This window comes from Crinia signifera, chromosome 19 (genome assembly GCF_055691185.1).
Source record: "Crinia signifera chromosome 19, ASM5569118v1, whole genome shotgun sequence".
In the NCBI taxonomy this organism is placed as follows: Eukaryota; Metazoa; Chordata; class Amphibia; order Anura; family Myobatrachidae; genus Crinia; species Crinia signifera.
In genome coordinates this window covers 134,230,530-134,250,956 of record NC_139226.1, presented here as the reverse complement: position 1 = coordinate 134,250,956, position 20,427 = coordinate 134,230,530, and the positions used below count along the sequence as shown (strand labels likewise).

The window sequence follows — 20,427 nt, the reverse complement described above, 5'->3', positions numbered from 1 at the left end:
TTATTTTTTTTTTTTTATAAATGTGGTGTCAAAAATAAGGAATTTTTATTCTGTGAAGGGGCATGCTATTTTTATTCATGTGCTTACTGCACATGAATATATATTTAATTTCTAATTTATTTATAATTTTTTAACTTTTTTTTTTTTTTTTTATACACATAACAGCCAGCAGGGGGCCGAGAGCCGCTCATTATATATTCATATATTCACTGCTCCCGATCATTACATATGCACGATCGAGAGCAGTGCTAGCCGGTCCCCTACTGGCTCTCCCGGGGGGCAGCTTGTGCTGCCTGGGTCCCGGGGAGCCCACCTCCCCCCCCCCCCATATACATTCTGGGGCAGGCAGGGAGACTTCCATCTCCCTGCCTGCCACCGTCCCACGGCTACCTGTGGCATCCGACGCAGGGGTTAAGAATCGCCACCAGGGGCAGCGAGCCCCTGCGACGTTGAATATGGGGACAGCGAGGCTCCGGAACACGGCGACTGTGCAGTGAATCCTAAACAGGATTCGCTGCACATCGCCATAAAACTCATTGAATACTGCCCACAAAAATGGTATTTTTGCAAAACCTATCCATAGTATGTGTACCTGTGTTTTATACTGCACATATATGATGTATTTATGCACAGGGGCCCTGATTCAGGTCACTATGGATCTGCAGCGCATGCACCAAAGTACCGATGCTCGGACCCATGCTGCGCAAGTGCAATAGGGGTCTCTGATGGCAGATGCAGGGTGCCATCAAACTGTCAGTTGCCGCTATTGCAGGGGAATGACCAGGACAGAGATTTTCTGCCCTCTTGCTCAGACGTAGTGTGTGGCTGTGTGACCCAGCTGGCCGAATGTGTCACAGTGGGTCTGTGTGTCCTAGGATGAGGCTTGGACCAGTAATGTGTGCAGGAGACATGACCCCTCCTGCTGCGTTACCGTATTACAGCTCTCATTGCTACTTCCATGTAAGCACCACTGATAACACATCCGTCCAAATATGCATCAGGCCCAGTGTCCAGTAAATAATGATAGAAGAGGGACAAACTCATTAACCACTCCTTGCTGAAAGCCGGGACACATTATTGTTATGTACGGCGACTTGAAGGTCTCTATTTCTTCACAGGTTACACTATTATTCGTCCCAATGTGCTGTGCAGGATAAGACGGGATCGTGAGCCATATATCCGCACCCCGGAGGAGGACGGACACGGCATCTGTTCTCCTGATGCTGGTAAGAAGTGTTCTTTGAAGTGTATCTACTGTAGCTTCCACGTTTCTCCTGCAGTCACGTCTGCTTTGTTTGTGTATACCTACCTACCTGCAGTCATGTCTGCTTTGTTTGTGTATACCTACCTACCTGCAGTCATGTCTGCTTTGTTTGTGTATACCTACCTACCTGCAGTCATGTCTGCTTTGTTTGTGTATACCTACCTCCCTGCAGTCATGTCTGCTTTGTTTGTGTATACCTACCTACCTGCAGTCATGTCTGCTTTGTTTGTGTATACCTACCTCCCTGCAGTCATGTCTGCTTTGTTTGTGTATACCGCCCTCCCTGCAGTCATGTCTGCTTTGTTTGTGTATACCTACCTACCTGCGGTCACGTCTGCTTTGTTTCTGTATACCTACCTACCTGCAGTCATGTCTGCTTTGTTTGTGTATACCTACCTCCCTGCGGTCACGTCTGCTTTGTCTGTGTATACCTACCTACCTGCAGTCATGTCTGCTTTGTTTCTGAATACCTACCTACCTGCAGTCATGTCTGCTTTGTTTGTGTATACCTACCTCCCTGCGGTCACGTCTGCTTTGTCTGTGTATACCTACCTACCTGCGGTCATGTCTGCTTTGTTTGTGTATACCTACCTACCTGCAGTCATGTCTGCTTTGTTTGTGTATACCGCCCTCCCTGCAGTCATGTCTGCTTTGTTTGTGTATACCTACCTACCTGCAGTCATGTCTGCTTTGTTTGTGTATACCTACCTACAGTCATGTCTGTTTTGTTTGTGTATACCTACCTACCTGCAGTCATGTCTGCTTTGTTTCTCTATACCTACCTCCCTGCAGTCATGTCTGCTTTGTTTGTGTATACCTACCTACCTGCAGTCATGTCTGCTTTGTTTGTGTATACCTACCTACCTGCAGTCATGTCTGCTTTGTTTGTGTATACCTACCTACCTGCAGTCATGTCTGCTTTGTTTCTCTATACCTACCTACCTGCAGTCATGTCTGCTTTGTTTGTGTATACCTACCTACCTACAGTCATGTCTGTTTTGTTTCTCTATACCTACCTCCCTGCAGTCATGTCTGCTTTGTTTCTGTATACCTACTTACCTGCAGTCATGTCTGTTTTGTTTCTGTATACCTACCTGCAGTCATGTCTGCTTTGTTTCTGTATACCTACTTACCTGCAGTCATGTCTGTTTTGTTTCTGTATACCTACCTGCAGTCATGTCTGCTTTGTTTCTGTATACCTACCTGCAGTCATGTCTGCTTTGTTTCTGTATACCTACCTCCCTGCAGTCATGTCTGTTTTGTTTGTGTATACCTACCTCCCTGCAGTCATGTCTGCTTTGTTTGTGTATACCTACCTACTGTACCTACCTGCAGTCATGTCTGCTTTGTTTCTGTATACCTACCTACCTGCAGTCATGTCTGCTTTGTTTCTGTATACCTACCTACCTGCAGTCATGTCTGCTTTGTTTCTCTATACCTACCTCCCTGCAGTCATGTCTGCTTTGTTTCTGTATACCTACCTGCAGTCATGTCTGCTTTGTTTGTGTATACCTACCTGCCTGCAGTCATGTATGCTTTGTTTGTGTATACCTACCTACCTGCAGTCATGTCTGCTTTGTTTGTGTATACCTACCTACCTGCAGTCATGACTGCTTTGTTTGTGTATACCTACCTACCTGCAGTCATGTCTGCTTTGTGTATACCTACCTCCCTGCAGTCATGTCTGCTTTGTTTCTGTATACCTACCTACCTGCAGTCATGTCTGCTTTGTTTCTGTATACCTACCTACCTGCAGTCATGTCTGCTTTGTTTCTGTATACCTACCTACCTGCAGTCATGTCTGCTTTGTGTATACCTACCTCCCTGCAGTCATGTCTGCTTTGTTTCTGTATACCTACCTACCTGCAGTCATGTCTGCTTTGTTTCTGTATACCTACCTACCTACAGTCATGTCTGCTTTGTTTGTGTATACCTACCTACATTCATGTCTGTTTTGTTTGTGTATACCTACCTACCTGCAGTCATGTCTGCTTTGTTTCTGTATACCTACCTACCTACAGTCATGTCTGCTTTGTTTGTGTATACCGCCCTCCCTGCAGTCATGTCTGCTTTGTTTCTGTATACCTACCTTCCTGCAGTCATGTCTGCTTTGTTTGTGTATACCTACCTCCCTGCAGTCATGTCTGCTTTGTTTGTGTATACCTACCTCCCTGCAGTCATGTCTGCTTTGTTTCTCTATACCTACCTCCCTGCAGTCATTTCTGCTTTGTTTCTGTATACCTACCTACCTGCAGTCATGTCTGCTTTGTTTCTCTATACCTACCTCCCTGCAGTCATGTCTGCTTTGTTTCTCTATACCTACCTCCCTGCAGTCATGTCTGCTTTGTTTGTGTATACCTACCTACCTGCAGTCATGTCTGCTTTGTTTGTGTATACCTACCTACCTGCGGTCACGTCTGCTTTGTTTCTGTATACCTACCTCCCTGCAGTCATGTCTGCTTTGTTTGTGTATACCTACCTGCAGTCATGTCTGCTTTGTTTGTGTATACCTACCTCCCTGCAGTCATGTCTGCTTTGTTTGTGTATACCTACCTCCCTGCAGTCATGTCTGCTTTGTTTCTGTATACCTACCTACCTGCAGTCATGTCTGCTTTGTTTCTGTATACCTACCTACCTGCAGTCATGTCTGCTTTGTTTGTGTATACCTACCTCCCTACAGTCATGTCTGTTTTGTTTGTGTATACCTACCTACAGTCATGTCTGTTTTGTTTGTGTATACCTACCTACCTGCAGTCATGTCTGTTTTGTTTCTCTATACCTACCTCCCTGCAGTCTTGTCTGCTTTGTTTCTCTATACCTACCTCCCTGCAGTCATGTCTGCTTTGTTTGTGTATACCTACCTACAGTCATGTCTGTTTTGTTTGTGTATACCTACCTACCTGCAGTCATGTCTGTTTTGTTTCTCTATACCTACCTCCCTGCAGTCATGTCTGCTTTGTTTCTGTATACCTACTTACCTGCAGTCATGTCCGTTTTGTTTCTGTATACCTACCTGCAGTCATGTCTGCTTTGTTTCTGTATACCTACCTCCCTGCAGTCATGTCTGTTTTGTTTGTGTATACCTACCTCCCTGCAGTCATGTCTGCTTTGTTTCTGTATACCTACCTACCTACCTGCATTCATGTCTGCTTTGTTTCTGTATACCTACCTACCTGCAGTCATGTCTGCTTTGTTTCTGTATACCTACCTGCAGTCATGTCTGCTTTGTTTCTGTATACCAACCTGCCTGCAGTCATGTATGCTTTGTTTGTGTATACCTACCTACCTGCAGTCATGTCTGCTTTGTTTGTGTATACCTACCTACCTGCAGTCATGACTGCTTTGTTTGTGTATACCTACCTACCTGCAGTCATGTCTGCTTTGTGTATACCTACCTCCCTGCATTCATGTCTGCTTTGTGTATACCTACCTCCCTGCAGTCATGTCTGCTTTGTTTCTGTATACCTACCTACCTGCAGTCATGTCTGCTTTGTTTCTGTATACCTACCTGCAGTCATGTCTGCTTTGTTTCTGTATACCTACCTACCTGCAGTCATGTCTGCTTTGTTTCTGTATACCTACCTACCTGCAGTCATGTCTGCTTTGTGTATACCTACCTCCCTGCAGTCATGTCTGCTTTGTTTCTGTATACCTACCTACCTGCAGTCATGTCTGCTTTGTTTCTGTATACCTACCTACCTACAGTCATGTCTGCTTTGTTTGTGTATACCTACCTACAGTCATGTCTGTTTTGTTTCTGTATACCTACCTACCTGCAGTCATGTCTGCTTTGTTTCTGTATACCTACCTACCTACAGTCATGTCTGCTTTGTTTGTGTATACCGCCCTCCCTGCAGTCATGTCTGCTTTGTTTCTGTATACCTACCTTCCTGCAGTCATGTCTGCTTTGTTTGTGTATACCTACCTCCCTGCAGTCATGTCTGCTTTGTTTCTCTATACCTACCGCCCTGCAGTCATTTTTGCTTTGTTTCTGTATACCTACCTACCTGCAGTCATGTCTGCTTTGTTTCTCTATACCTACCTCCCTGCAGTCATGTCTGCTTTGTTTCTCTATACCTACCTCCCTGCAGTCATGTCTGCTTTGTTTCTGTATACCTACCTCCCTGCGGCCATGTCTGCTTTGTTTGTGTATACCTACCTACCTTCGGTCATGTCTGCTTTGTTTCTGTATACCTACCTACCTGCAGTCATGTCTGCTTTGTTTGTGTATACCTACCTCCCTGCAGTCATGTCTGCTTTGTTTCTGTATACCTACCTACCTGCAGTCATGTCTGCTTTGTTTGTGTATACCTACCTCCCTGCAGTCATGTCTGCTTTGTTTCTCTATACCTACCTCCCTGCAGTCATGTCTGCTTTGTTTGTGTATACCGACCTCCCTGCAGTCATGTCTGCTTTGTTTCTGTATACATACCTACCTACGTGCAGTCATGTCTGCTTTGTTTCTGTATACCTACCTCCCTGCAGTCATGTCTGCTTTGTTTCTCTATACCTACCTCCCTGCAGTCATGTCTGCTTTGTTTCTCTATACCTACCTACCTGAATTCAGCCAATCAGCGTCCGGCAAGTCTTTTCAAAACCTGCTTCCCGCCCACCGTCCGGCAGTGCTAGGAGCCAGAGTTAACCCACCAGTCCCCGGGACCCCGCTAGGACCTGGCGTTAACCCACCAGTCCCCGGACCCCCGCTGCTCATCCCAGGGACCACGCTGCCGGGACACCACACTAGCGCCTTCACCCTCCAGCGCCCGGTGCGCGTGACCCCCTAGCCCCCCCCCCCCTAGTTACGGCCCTGGTAAACACCAGAACAAACCAGGCCATATGGGGGCAACTGTCCAGACACCATTCCGATCTATGTATCATGTTACTGTATCTGCCATTTATGACCAATCACCATGCTCTAAATGGCTCCTAGGTCAGATGAACTGGGTTGCCAGTTTACACTGCCTCTTACCCCAGGTCCAACCCTGAAAACTATGCATGTTGGATTCCCAGCTTATTTCAGTCATTTTTATTTTATTTTATTTGAACCACTGTGCAGAAACCTGGGTTTTTGAAGGCAGTGGAAAAGTGGTATTATTGCATTCATTGGCTAGCACTTCACATGCTGTTGTACATGAAGAACACTAGGGTATAATTAAGTGACCATTCATCCTAAAACAGTTGAATATACAGTACTGATACAAACGTTCAGAATCTTTTATTCTTGCCATGTACTGAAGTAGATGGTTCTCTATTGCTTTGCTTAGAGGAGTTGTGTGGGTAGGTATATATTGCACACATATATACACACACACACACTATGGTTTTGTTAACACAAATACTTTAATACTATCAAGTAGACGTCAGTGCATGTTTTTTCCTGATAGTATATGCTACGGTATATACACACTGATCAGCCATAACAAAGGAGGATTAGATATTACCACCATACATGCAGCGGTGTGCCAACTACCACCAACAGGTAATAGGTACTTCAGGGTACATCTTAGCAAGCAGCTTAGGGCAGCGATACACGTGAGAGAGCACTTTATAATGGGTTTCCATTACCAACACGTTCCGTGACCTAGAGAACATGTTGCAAAGAATTTCTGGCCAATCGTCATGCGAGACTGGAGGGTCTTTTCTTGCACATCAGGCAGAGAATGAATGACAGGTTGCTGACTTTCTTTGCCAAAATGCACTGTATGGATTAATGGATCATTTATTGATGCAGGATCTAACCCAGCATTATATTTAGCTGATAACCTTTGAATAAACATGTTCCTTTTTGTGCTTTGCTATATTAGGTTCTTCAGTTCTTAGTCCTGACCTCCTACTCCGAATCAGGCATGATGAAGTCTTGTGCAGTACTGAAGACCATTTTACAGACGGTGCTCCACGATGTGAGTTGTGTATGCTGCCATTCGTTTTTCCACAGTTTACTTACTGTTCTAAGGCCAAACCAGTGATTGCAGTGGTAGCACTGGAAACGCTGAGGTAGATAGTGTATTCAAAGAAACCTCTTTCTGGGCTTAGTTTTTATCGACGCCTGTAGTAGTCATTATGGGCCTGCTACAGATGTGATTGGAGGTGCTATTACTGCTGCTTACATCCCCGCAGTGATTGCACAATGTTGATAGCATAAGGTAATGCAGCAGGAGGTTCCTGAATGTATTACTGATCCAGTCTGCTTCCAAGGGCTCAGTACCGGATCTACCCTGGCATCACATGGACACTTGCACGCTGCCCATCAGAGGCCATTGCTGCCCCCATCCTGTCCACAAATGGCATCTTCCTGTTAATGCGCAAAATACCAAACATCATAGCGCAACAACAACCCTACATCAGTGGTCAGGGAACTCAGTGGCAGACTTATTAAGCTTGGAGAAGAGATAAACTGGAGATAAAGCGGAGAAAAGGTAAAAGGAGATAAAGCACCAGCCAATCAACTCCCAACTGTCTTTTTCAAACACAGCTGATTGGCTGGTGCTTTATCTCCTTTTACCTTTTCTCCATTTTATCTCCAGTTTATCTCTTCTCCAAGCTTAATAAATCTGCCCCTCTGTCCTCATTACCCCACACAGTGCAACAAAATAACTCACCCAAATCTAATTCTCTCTGCACATTTTACATCTGCCCACCTGCAGTGCTCATGGTTTTGTCCATCTAAGAAGGATTTTGTCAGAAAGAGTGATCTAGAATAAGGCCCAAAGTAAGGACAGCTGTGGGAATGTTAACCATTCATTAACTGGACGGATCTTCTGGTAGTTATGTCACTGCTTTGTAGTGAATTGATAGGCCGTTGCATTCACATTGGGTCAGCCCGTAACATGGCTGCGTCTGCTGTTTGCGGCAATACGTAAGTTAGGCCACTATCAAATACTAAAGTAGTTCAACTTACATATGGACTTCAATACATTCAGTTGTTATAGGCATTTAAATACATATCTGAAGTGTCTATAGATCTCTTGAAACATGGATTTAATTTATTGAACCTCTATAATAATGGAGATGTTTGTTTATTACAGTAGTATTGGCATTTTATTTATTTTTCTGTATGTCTTGAACCGGGATGCAGTCAAAATCCCGAATGGGTCAGAATACCGACAAGGGCAAAATCCCGACAAGGTCAAAATACCGACATATAGAATGTACAGGTGAACTGTCAACATGACTTTGGGTCGACAGGTCGCGCGGTTGACATGGGTATTTTCACAGGTTTTTTGACCCGACAGGCGGTATTTCATGCCCTACCATCCACTAGAGCGTGGTGGGAGAATAAAATAGTGTGCCGTGCCCGAAGCATTGCGAGGGGCTGCGGTTCACCTCCAACTGTGTCCATGTCGACTGTGCCGACATTCGGGTCAAAAACAGTGAAAAAACCCATGTCGACCTGTCAACCCAAAGCCATGTTGACAGTTTCACCAGCACATTCTATATGTCGGTATTTTGACCATGTCGGGATTTTTAACGTCGGGATTTTAAATGTCGGGATTTTGTCCTTGTCGGTATTATGACCCATTCGGGATTTTGACCGTCGGGATTTCATACTGAATCCCTTGAAACTATTTTTATAATGTTTCTTTAGAATTCTACTTATTAACATATTGACATTTGTTGTGCTATTAAAGTATCAGGGGATTCGGGCAGATTTCCCAAGATCCTTAGTATGAAGGAAGAAGAATTATGTGACAAAGATACAGACAATCCATCTTCAGAGTATGGTGAGACAGCATCAATTAACCACGCGAGTGACTTTAAAAAAAAAAAAAAGTATTTTTAAAGATATTTTTTTTTCCTGCACCCCTCCCCTGTGTCTATAGGCCGCCATTGTAACTTTACTTCCCACATCCCCCATATCAGAAATATTCATCTTACCTGAGTTATCAACCCCCACAACCCCTAGTGGTAACATATCCTCTCAAGTTATAATTCCTACAGTTTAAAAAAAAAAAACTTTCTTTCGGGGCAGCATAAAATGCCCAATTTCACCCCCCATCCCCTTATTGCAGACAGCAGAGTGTGTGGTATTGATAGTCCGTCCCCCTGCTGCAGCTGGTGGGCGTCATACCATTTGTCCAGTTGTTTCTGCAGCACTGAGGTTTCTGCAGCACTACGTGGAAATCCAGAGGGCAGGTGTTGCAAAAACGTGACTACAGGGTGTGTGATCCCCTGGACCCAGGTATCTGTGTTTACCCAGTGGTGTAACTATAGCGGGTGCAGGGGATGTAACTGCTATGGGGCCCGGCTGCTTGGGGGGGGGGGGGGGGGGGGGGGGCGGCGAGGTCCCCAGCAGGTACTCCCCTGCATTCGCTATAGTTGCCGCACTACCTGCACCTCTTTGATTTTTTCTTTTCTAAAGTAGTGTCTGGCTTTTTATGTTCTTGATATGGTAGGAGGTGGCTGCGTGGTGCGCCAGACTAGAGGGCGCTGCAGCTGCTCTCTCCAAGTGCTGGGCGCTCACTGGGATTTTATCACCAGCGAGCACCTGGAGGCTTTTTCACAGAAGGAGCAGTGAAGTCTCACAGACTGTGTTTGTATGCTGTGCTCCAGGCTTCAGTCAGCTCCGTGTGTGACCCCCTTACCCCCGGTGGCTGCTGCTGTGTCAGACTGGCTGTGGCTGTCTAAGGAGCCCTCCCCTAAGTTGCCCCCCTTGTCCCTGCTGCCCTGACCTAGCAGGGCCCTCCTATTCAGCCTAGAGCATGCAACCCCTGGCATGGAGCATGCAACCCCTGTTATCGAGCATGAAATATTAAAACCCCTGATATCGAGCGTGAAACCCATAGTAACGAGCATGTAGGTAAGCAGGACTTTTGTGGCATAATATGTAATAGGCATTGCGTTGTGTAGTGTAATGTGTAGTAGGCATTACGTTGTGTGGTATAATTAGTACTGGATATTACGGTGGCCGGTCCTGAGTTTATAGCCATTAAGTGTAAAAAGTTAATATTGTGTCTTAACTGTGAAACTACAGGTCCCAGAAGCCTTCCCACAAGCTGGGACTTGGAAAACCACAAGTACCAGCATGTGGGTCATTAAAGGGCCAGCTGGTAGCTGTAGATCCACCTGTAAAACAAAAATCACAATAAACACAGGATACACCATGCATACTCTCATACATACTGTAGGTTGCTCAAGGGGGGTGGCACGTGGCGTTATGTGTAATGGGCATTACGGTAGGTGGCATTATGTTTAATGGGCATTATGGTAGGTGGCATTATGTTTAATGGGAATTATGGTAGGGTGGTATTATTTTTAATGGGCATTACGGTGGGTGGCATTATGTTTAATGGGCATTACGGTGGGTGGCATTATGTTTAATGGGCATTATGGTAGGGTGGCATTATGTTTAATGGGCATTACGGTGGGTGGCATTATGTTTAATGCACTTCCTGACAAAAAAGGGTGTGTTGAAACTCCTTGCTGTTGTCTCGACAGGGCCTCCTAGTGTCCATTGTAAGAAATAATCATTTATAGCTGCTGTTCTGTTTGTATTCTACTATGTATAGATCAAACCACCGATGTCTGTGCTAAAAAGAAAGAAAAGTATGACCTCGAACAAAAAGATGTTCAGATTGATAAAGGAAATTCAAATTTAATGACCAGTGAAGGTAATTAATTTAAACTGATTAATAAGCTACGATATGCCAAGAAAGCTGTTCCGCCTGGCCGCTCGCTAGGAACCTGTGAAATCGCTATACAGAGAATATGACCCCTCCATGTACTTATTACCCAGGTAGTAGTGCACCTGGACATTAGTCTTTCTCCACAGAAATCCCTAATTGGGGGGGGGTGTATGCAATCCCGGTCGTAGTTTATGTTTGTGCGCAAAGTTCACTCTTTTCGTGCCAAAATTCAGTCAATAAATTTTCGCGTATTCATTGTCATATTTTTGAGACCATCTTTATCATATCGCTGTGTTTTGGTTATCGTTTCTTTCGCTCGTCGATATGTGCGTTTTGCGTCTGAACGTGCCGATATTTGCTCAGAATGTCGTTAAATGTTCCCAAACTTATTCAATATCTTCTCTCCGACCTCTTAACGACAGCTTCTAAATTTATCGTCCAGATTATCCAGACAGTTTTCAAAGTCATCATGAGCAGCAGGATGGTGGCAGAAGGACTAGTACACAGATTGGCTGCATTGGATGAGTCTGTGCAGGTCTCAAATCCGCGTCCACACCAGTATCGTTCTAGGTGTGCACTGGACTCTCTCTCTGAGGTGGAAGTGATATCAACATATCTCTTGTCCACTGCAGAAATCTATTTGCTGTATGAGCGGTTGGAACCAGACCTGGAACCACAGGTACGGTCTAACCACGCAATTTTTGGCTTCCAGAAATTGCTTGGTACACTATATTTTTTGGCGTTGGGCAGATTCCAGCCCACTTAGTCTCAAACTTGCCGCTTCTCTCAGTCCACTCTGTCAAGGAGACGGCGAATGGAGAGAGATAAAAAATGGCTTTTACCAAAAATGGAAGTTCCCCAATATGCTGGTTGCAGTAGACTGCACACATATTCACATCACACCCCCCAGGGAATCGGAGGAATGTTTTCTAGAACGAAAATACTTCCATTCCCTGAATGTACAGCTGGTGTGTGTGTGATCTAGTTGTGGGTTTCCCTGGGTCAACTCAAGGCTCCTTCATTCTGAGCCAGTCGTCATTGTTCCAGACGGCTGGTTGTTCGGTATGTATACATTTTCTTATTCTCTGTAATTTCAATTCTATTTATATATGTTTGCAACAATATCAATGTTCGCACTGATAAAATATATAATATATGTATGTATTAGTGTTCATTCTGGCACCCACCAACTTTGAAAACCCATGTAGTTCCTTTTCCCTGCCTGGGGTGTCGCTGTCTGATGTGGACAGCGAAAGGCGACCTTCCCGTGGAGCGTAGAGAACTTGTTTGGCCTGTTTTAGTGAAACCCCCCCCAAAAAAATCTAAGAATGCTTTGCATGAATCATTTCAGAATTTTTAAAAAGGCCACAATTTTGTTTTTGTTTCACATTGATTTCGTTTTATAAAAGGATTCACAACACTACACTGTCTCAGAGGATGGTTTTAGAGTTTGCAAGGACGTTTTAGATGGATTGCTTTCAAAACCAATAAACGTTGTCTCAGTAGCTCACTATCGCCAAACAGACTTCGAGGGGCACTTGATCTTTGATTAGTATTGATTTCTGTCAGGTCAATAACCACTTGTATTTCAGCCTCTTGAGCCACTGGTGCTAATGGTCTGTTTTTTCTTGCTTTCAAGACCTGAAAAAATGTGCCAAAAAGTATTGTAAACTTGTGTTAAAAGATCATTTCATCAATATATATATTTGACTGCTGATTGTTTTAAAGAACAATTTACTTAAGTGGAAAATGTATGGTATTTTAAAGTTTAACCAAGAAACCTTAGAGATTACACATCGTGTGATTTTCATTGCTTGATCTGCATCTGGTAAATAATTGAATCTTGTTTTATAAACAGGACTTTGACAGTGAAATAGAGAGGTAAGATTTACCCAGCTGCTGTGAAGCTACACATCACAGCATTCATTACCATAGTTTTACCGTTCCCTAATAGCAAAGCAAGATTGGACTTGTAGCCTCACAACAGCTGGCGTGCAAAAGTTTTAACATGCCAGCCCTAGACTAACGTACAACAGTGGATTAAAAACGATGTAATCCAAACTCAAAATTCAAACTCTATAGTAAATATTCATAATGTGTTCTATTATATACCCGCCCGTAGACCAGACTCATCCACATTTTCCATTTGATGCACATGTACAGTACTAATGATTCTTCCTCACCAGCAGGCAGCCTTGATAGAGACCGAGCATCCACAATATCCTTTACACCTTTTATCATCAAAGGATTCATCCAACGCCACATGATTGCCACCTGACATTTATTTATTTCGGGCCCAGCACCTGTGCCAATATCGTGTTGCCTTTGCAACGCCATTTTTTTTAATTTAGTCTGCCTATGACAGTCGCTATCTTTTGAGGCAACTGCGGGCATCCCGACGATTTCTAGCGATTGCTGTAACTTGATCAGCTATATGGCGTCATTATTTTTTTCTTAACTCTTTGGTAGCAGTTACCGCATCCCTTGGCCCGTACAGCACATTATCATTTTTATCCACTAAGTGAACCAAAGTTAAATGTTTGGCTTTCGAATAACGAGCGCCGCATGTTTTCTTCCCTGTCTCCACATCTCTTTCCTCTGCCTCATTAAAATCTTGGGAGGGATCCACATTTTGGAGGGTGTAACTCTTTCCTGTTTTTCGTGGAGCAACTGTGGTTCCTTCATGATACTTTTTCTAATTATTTTTCTTGAGCCTAAATACAAGTAGAAATATATATGATTATTTTTTTTAACAACAATTCTAACCCCTTTCTTACATAACCTTTTAATTTAATCTCGTTTCTTTGCAATCTGTTCCTTTAGCCATTCCTTATAATGTTTGCTTTGTGTCCAGTCCTCTCCACTATCATGAGCTTCACCACTTGACATGTTACCACTGATTTGCCCTTGGCCCTTATTTTGTCTCTGTGATAGGTACAGAAAGTAATTATAAAAGTGTGAATAGTAAAAGTGATGCACTTAAAATTTGCTTTTCTCCATGTATATACCTTTTTGCTAATTGTTTGAAAATGTGAATCGTCCTCATCAAGTTGTGCTTCCTCAACATTTTCATCTGAGGAACTCGTTTTGTAAGCAACTCTCTCGAAGCTGATAAAGACATTTAGAGAAAAGTCAATTGGATGTTCAAATGACATAGAAAGACCTTTCAATAAGAATTATGTTTTTCAAAACATTTACGTAAGCAACATACCATCTTATGCATTTTTTTTCCTTCTAGACGAATCTGATTTGCTGAGTTGTGCACTTAACTCCACCTCATCCATACTTTGCGAGCCAACCTCTGAAGAAGGAATATCCACCGTTAGTATATGATTCTGTAAATGGAAACCTATATCAATATGAATATATTTTGAGCAATGCTGTATTGTTTGTTTCAAATGTTAATAGTAAATGGCCAGAAAGTCATGCCCATATTTTTTGCTGCTTTTCTATAATTCTTTAAAATAAATTGGTTGTATTAAAGTCTAAAAACTGTCCATTTTTGCTAATGATCATGGTGTAATCGTATGTTTGCTGCAGTAATCTTACCCTTTTTTTGGGTAGTCTTGGCTGGTTTTCCCGGGGTTGGCGTCTGCATTTTTTTCTTTACTGATGTGCTTTCTTTTGGCGGCTCCTCACAGATAAACCGATCCAAAGAGTCCTCTGATTAATTTTTTTTTTTGGTTCATAGTAAAGATCCTGGAAGACTTTGCCATTGCACTACGAATGTAAATGGAAAATGGATAATTTATTTAGTGATAAACATGAGAAGATATTAAAATGAACATATAATTGTCTTTGTTTATCGATATTGGAATTGGAAACATCAATGTTTTCTGCCTGTACTCTGGTTTAGAATGGAAGGACAGGCGTAAATGCATAGTGGTGTGGTTGATGGTGAAACATCGATGTTGCCCCATGACCAAGGCCACACATCCAACACACTGCATTGGCTAACTATGACATGGGCCATTTTGACAGACTGTGCAAGGGTAGCAAACACAAGGCTAAATTGACAATGTTTTTTTTTTTATTGTCTTTGATTATCGATATAGGACTTAGAAACATCGATGTTGCAACATTGGAAAGACACTCCTTTCCTACTCCACCAGCAGTTTATTCAGTAAGAGGCTGTCCCGCCCAAGGAGCATGCCAGGAGTTGCATGCAGCCCAACACCCCAGGACAGACAAAAGGCACATGTCATAAATTTAGGAAATCATCCAAACTAAAGTAGCACATAGAAAAGCATCAGTACATTCAGTAACAGCTGCCCAACCCAAGGAGCACACAGGAGTCACATGCAGCCCAAAGGCCAAAGATCAGACACGTCATAAATTTAGCAAAGCATCCTAACTAAAAGTAGCACATAGAAAAGCATCAGTACTGTACATTCAGTGAACAGCTGCCGAACCCAAGGAGCATGCCAGGAGTAACATGCAGCCAAAACCCCAAATTCAGAACCATGGCACATGAGTTTGAGGAAGCAAACCAAACATGACAGTAGCTGCTATCTTATAAACCTCTAATACAGTATGAGAACACTTACAAGCTTCACAATACCCCAAAATAATATCCAAGGCTCTTTACTATGAATATAAAAAAAATGCACAAACTGAAGGGAGCAAAACACAGTCAATAAAAACAAAAAAAATGGCACAACCCCATGAACCCCAAATGTAGAAAAACAATTGCGCACAATCCCTAGAACGCATACAACGAACACTTACAAGAAGTGATTTCTACAGAAAGGCATCCCACAATAATTCAAAGCCCATTAAAAAAAAAAAAAAAAAACAATCTTCCAGATTACCCCAAACACCCACACTTTCTGGCAGCGATGTCTCAGGTCTGCCATCTTTCCTTCTGCATGACAAGATCAGACACTGCGACACTAGGGTCCCCTTCCTCGCCAGTCGATGTTGAAGCCACCTCCTCCGACGAACAACTGCAGCATCCCACGCCGTCCAGAGGTTTATATACTATTTGGCGAAGCGGGAAGACTATTTGGGAATGCCTACAACGCGTCTCATAGACCAAATCACGACTGGAGACGTTACACCTGCATGACACTTTGCAAAGGCCTGGAAAAAGGGTGATGCGCACAAGAGCGACCGTCGCGCAAAGTTAAAAGAACGACTATTTGAAACATTACAAACGGGATTGCATACCCCCCTAAGTCTCTCTTTACGTTGGCATTTATTTACTTCAATATTAGCAGCTGCCATGTTTGCTTGGCTATGATAAAATTAAATATTTTCTAGTGCTCACATTGCCAAGTAAACAATGGTCTACTTGTGTGGCTCATGCTAGAAGCTTTAAACAAAACTCCCTCACACACAAACCAGTGAAACTTTATTCTAACGTTTCTGACGAGATGGAGGATTTGCATAAAGAGAAATCTGCGGTACTCTTTACCTAGAACGGCGCCCATCGCGGTGATCGCGACATCGCGGGCAGTACATAAACGGCCGCGACGCGATGCCCGCGATCACCGCGATTTTCCCATAGGGAACAATGTTAAAAAGCCTGATTGACCGCGATTTTGCATTCAATGCCTCAATGCCCGCGATTTTCACATAGGAATCAATGTTAAATGGGCTACAGAGCCCAAATAGGCAGAATTAACCCTTAAATGTCCCCCCAATTTTTGTAAGCCACCCCACGATCCACGCCAACCCGAAGCGTGGCGAGCGCAGCGAGCCTGCGAGGGGCGGCGGTACGCGTCCTCCGACCTTTTCATGCCCTACTATCCACGTCGGCGTGGAGTTGAGAATAGAATAGTGTGGCGAGCGTAGCGAGCCACCGAGCCCGAAGCGTGGCGAGCGCAGCGAGGATACCTTCACAGGTAAACGCGTCCCCTCGCGGGCTTCACAGGTGTCCGCTTTTCGCCACGGATACCTGTGAAGCCCGCGAGGGGACGCGTATAACTGTGAAGGTATCCGCGTCCCCTCGCGGGGCTCGCTGCGCTCGCCACGCTTCGGGCTCGGTGGCTCGCTGCGCTCGCCACACTATTCTATTCTCAACTCCACGCCGACGTGGATAGTAGGGCATGAAAAGGTCGGAGGACGCGTACCGCCGCTCCTCGCGGGCTCGCTGCGCTCGCCACGCTTCGGGTTGGCGTGGATCGTGGGGTGGCGTACAAAAATTGGGGTGACATTTAAGGGTTAATTGTGCCTATTTGGGCTCTGTAGCCCATTTAACATTGATTCCTATGTGAAAATCGCGGGCATTGAGGCATTTTAAAGTAAAATCGCGGTCAATCAGGCTTTTTAACATTGTTCCCTATGGGAAAATCGCGGTGATCGCGGGTACACGATTTTTATGTACCCGCGATTTACCCGCGATGACCGCGATTTTTTACCCCCGACGCCCGCGATTCTAATCGCGGGCGCCGTTCTAGGTAAAGAGTACCAAATCTGCTGTACTAGGTCCTCCTTATTTATATTCCATATTACCATATAATGGGATGCAGTTACAATCCCGGCGGTCGGGATCCCGGCGTTCAGAATCCCGACCGCCGAAATGCCGACACATTCTCCCTCCGTGGGTGTCCACGACACCCCCGGAGGGAGAATAAATTAGTGTGCCAAGCGTAGCGAGGCACCGGGCCCGCTGCGTGGCGAGCGCAGCGAGTCCGCAAGGGGGGGCGATCCACGCCCCCCCCTTGTCGGCATTTCGGCTGTCGGGATTCCGGCGTCGGGATTCTGAACGCCGGGATCCCGACCGCCGGGATTCAATACGGAATCCCATATAATAAGGGATGAAGTTACTCTATGTGCCTCATTGTTTGTGGATTTTTTAAATTAATATTTTTTGTCATCGGTGATCTAAGCATTTTATGTGTTTATTTATAGGCACTCATCTAGTTTTTGATCCAAAACATTCCATTTGGATCAAGCAGGTGGATGAACAGTCCGAATGTGTACCTCCTGTGGCCTCACAAACCAGCTGCACAGGTAGGAAGCAGACGCTAGGTCTATAGTGAAATGCTACAGATGGTATCAACGTGCAGTCAGTCATTTAGGGGGGGCATTCAATGTTGGGTCTGCTCGACCAAGAATTTGCAGGCGGGATTCAATGTCCTGTCTGCATCGGGATGAGAAGGGGGCGTGGCCATGAGCTGCATCGGCAATTTAATGACTTCCTGGCTGTTCTCGGCAGAAGGAGCCCGACTGCTTGTTCTGCTGAGATCCCCTGTTCAATGCTGTCGGGGAAGACCGCACTGAGTAGGGCCCCGCAGCCATCTCCCCCGTCGGGAGTCACAAGTGAAATAATAAGCTTTCAAAATCTGTCAGTGAATAATGCTTACACCTGTGCACCAGCCGGATGACCTGGAAAATGTGAACTGTTGGGGGTACTTGAGGACCAGCGTTGAGAACCACTGGTCTAGTTTTGCTAAAAAACAAAGCTTCCTCAGGCTTTAACACAAGTTGCTTTTATTTTCGCAGGTGGAACCTATGACCAAGTAAAATCAGAGCAGAATCTTGACCCTGATTTTAATAAATCACCTGCGCAGGACACTTTCCCAGAAAATATATCAAACAAGGAAAACGCTCTGAAAAAACAACCAATACCACAAAAAAATAATTACTTAAATAAACCCGATCACACTGGGAAAGGAGAAGAAAGTCTACTCTCAATCGTGCTTAAAAGAGCCAATGCTGGGAGTTTATATATGCCAAATTATAAACATGTGAATGGGTACAAAGGCTTGGACTATTCTAGATGCAAGCCCAGGATTCCAGAGAAAGATACTTGTTATGGGTCTAAGCTACCAATCTTCAAGACGCCAAATAGTAACGATCTCCTCAGCAGTTTCCTTGTCCGCTCAGCACCTCCGAACCACATTGCACCTGAAGAAGACAAACCTTTCCGATGCCACATATGTGAGAAATGTTTCAAAACTCTTGGCATTCTGAATGTCCATATGAAGACTCACACTGGTGTCAGACCATATCAATGCAACGAATGTGGCAAGAGTTTCCGAGACAATTGGAACCTTAAGGTTCACCAGAAAATCCATACTGGGGAGACCCCGTATAAGTGCTCTACGTGTGATAAAGGTTTTATTCAGTATGCTACTTATATGAAACACCAACGCATACACACGGGCGAAAAACCATATTCCTGTTGTTACTGTGATAAAAGTTTTACAAATAGTTCAAACCTCATCCGACATCACAGAACACACACTGGGGAGAAGCCTTACACATGTGTGGAATGTGGGAAAAGCTTTAGTTACAACACAAGTCTTATTCAGCACAAAAGAGTCCATCGGGTAGAGCCAGAAGGCAACGGTACCGAAGAGTCCAACAATAATTGACTGTAGACTTGCACTGCAACATCATGAGCACTCATCACATGTAGATGTGCACCAAAGAACTTTATTTATACAAGACAAATGGGTACTTGTGTAATATCTGGGCGCCCAATTTTGTGATTGTATGCCTTACCTTAAGGTATACAGTCAGATGCGATGCGACGCGATTTTCGGCAAAATCGAATGCGATGCGATTTTGCATAGGATTCAATGTTAACAAGGTTCTGTTCTTTTTCCCACTATCCAAGTGGGCATAGAGTTGATTTTATATAGCTTGGCGAGGGGACGTGGAATACATTTTAAGTAATCCGCGGGGCTCGCCACGCTATATAAAATCAACTCTATGCCCACTTGGATAGTGGGGAAATGAACAGGACCATGTTAACATTGAATCCTATGGAAAATCGCATTGCATGCGTTTCGATGCGATTTTCCGACCCAATCTTAAAATCGGGCGCCCAGTTATTACACAAGTACCAACAAATGGTACTTATGTTAGTTTGGCACCCACTATACTTAGTACGCTCATACCCCAACTATCCATGTCTGCATGGAGTTGATTTTATATAGTGTGGCGAGCCACCGAGCCCGAAGCGTGGCGAGCGGATGCGGAAATCTAAGCAAATAGCTTAGTGGGCGCCCAACTAACATATAAAAACCAAACAAATTTGTAAATGTGTAAAAAATTTGGAATATATATGTGGTTAATTGCATTTTTATCCGGTCTGATTTTAATATGACTAACTTATTTTAACCTGTCATTTTGTTGGTACCTTTTGAAAGTCGTGAGGACTGAAATTGTTGCTCCTTCTCTCTTGCTTTCCAATAGTGGAGGCTATACCTGCTAATAGTGTTTACATAAAGAACCAGAAAAATGGAGTTATGTGGAAGTTCAAAAGCACGTTGTAGTTCAAAAGCAGTTTTTACTAACGTCCTATGGGATACTGGGAATCGTCTTAAGACATTGAGTATTAGAGGGTATCCGCAGGACACAGGCACATCTATAACTTTGAACTGGGTGTACTGGCTCCTCCCCTCTGATTCCCCGCCCATGAACCAGTTAAGGTAAAACTGTGTCACTTATGTAAATAAATGTGTGAAAGAAGTGGGGAGTTTTATACCAACACACCTACATTCAACCAATATAACAAACTGAACTGAACAATTAGGTGAGCAAAACAAGGTGGACCTTTGAAACAACAGATAACTATCTGCAGCG

At 44.1% G+C, this 20,427-nt stretch overlaps 1 protein-coding gene across 3 annotated transcripts in view; it reads left to right on the top strand.

Annotated features, from left to right (window-relative positions):
• The window catches only part of LOC146043039 (uncharacterized), a 46,687-nt gene extending 27,270 nt beyond the window's left edge, over positions 1–19,417 (top strand). For 2 of the 3 annotated variants that reach the window (XM_083163420.1, XM_083163419.1), the window contains exons 4-9: positions 1,119–1,226; positions 7,069–7,164; positions 8,893–8,985; positions 10,771–10,872; positions 17,743–17,844; positions 18,337–19,417. In XM_083163420.1, coding sequence (XP_083019546.1) covers positions 1,119–1,226; positions 7,069–7,164; positions 8,893–8,985; positions 10,771–10,872; positions 17,743–17,844; positions 18,337–19,211 — 1,376 coding nt within the window. In that variant the 3' untranslated portion in view covers positions 19,212–19,417. Of the gene's footprint in view, positions 1–1,118; positions 1,227–7,068; positions 7,165–8,892; positions 8,986–10,770; positions 10,873–14,125; positions 14,209–17,742; positions 17,845–18,336 lie in introns of all 3 variants that reach the window. The other variant, XR_014464099.1, reaches the window with a different exon arrangement.
• Positions 19,418–20,427: the final 1,010 nt, after the last annotated feature.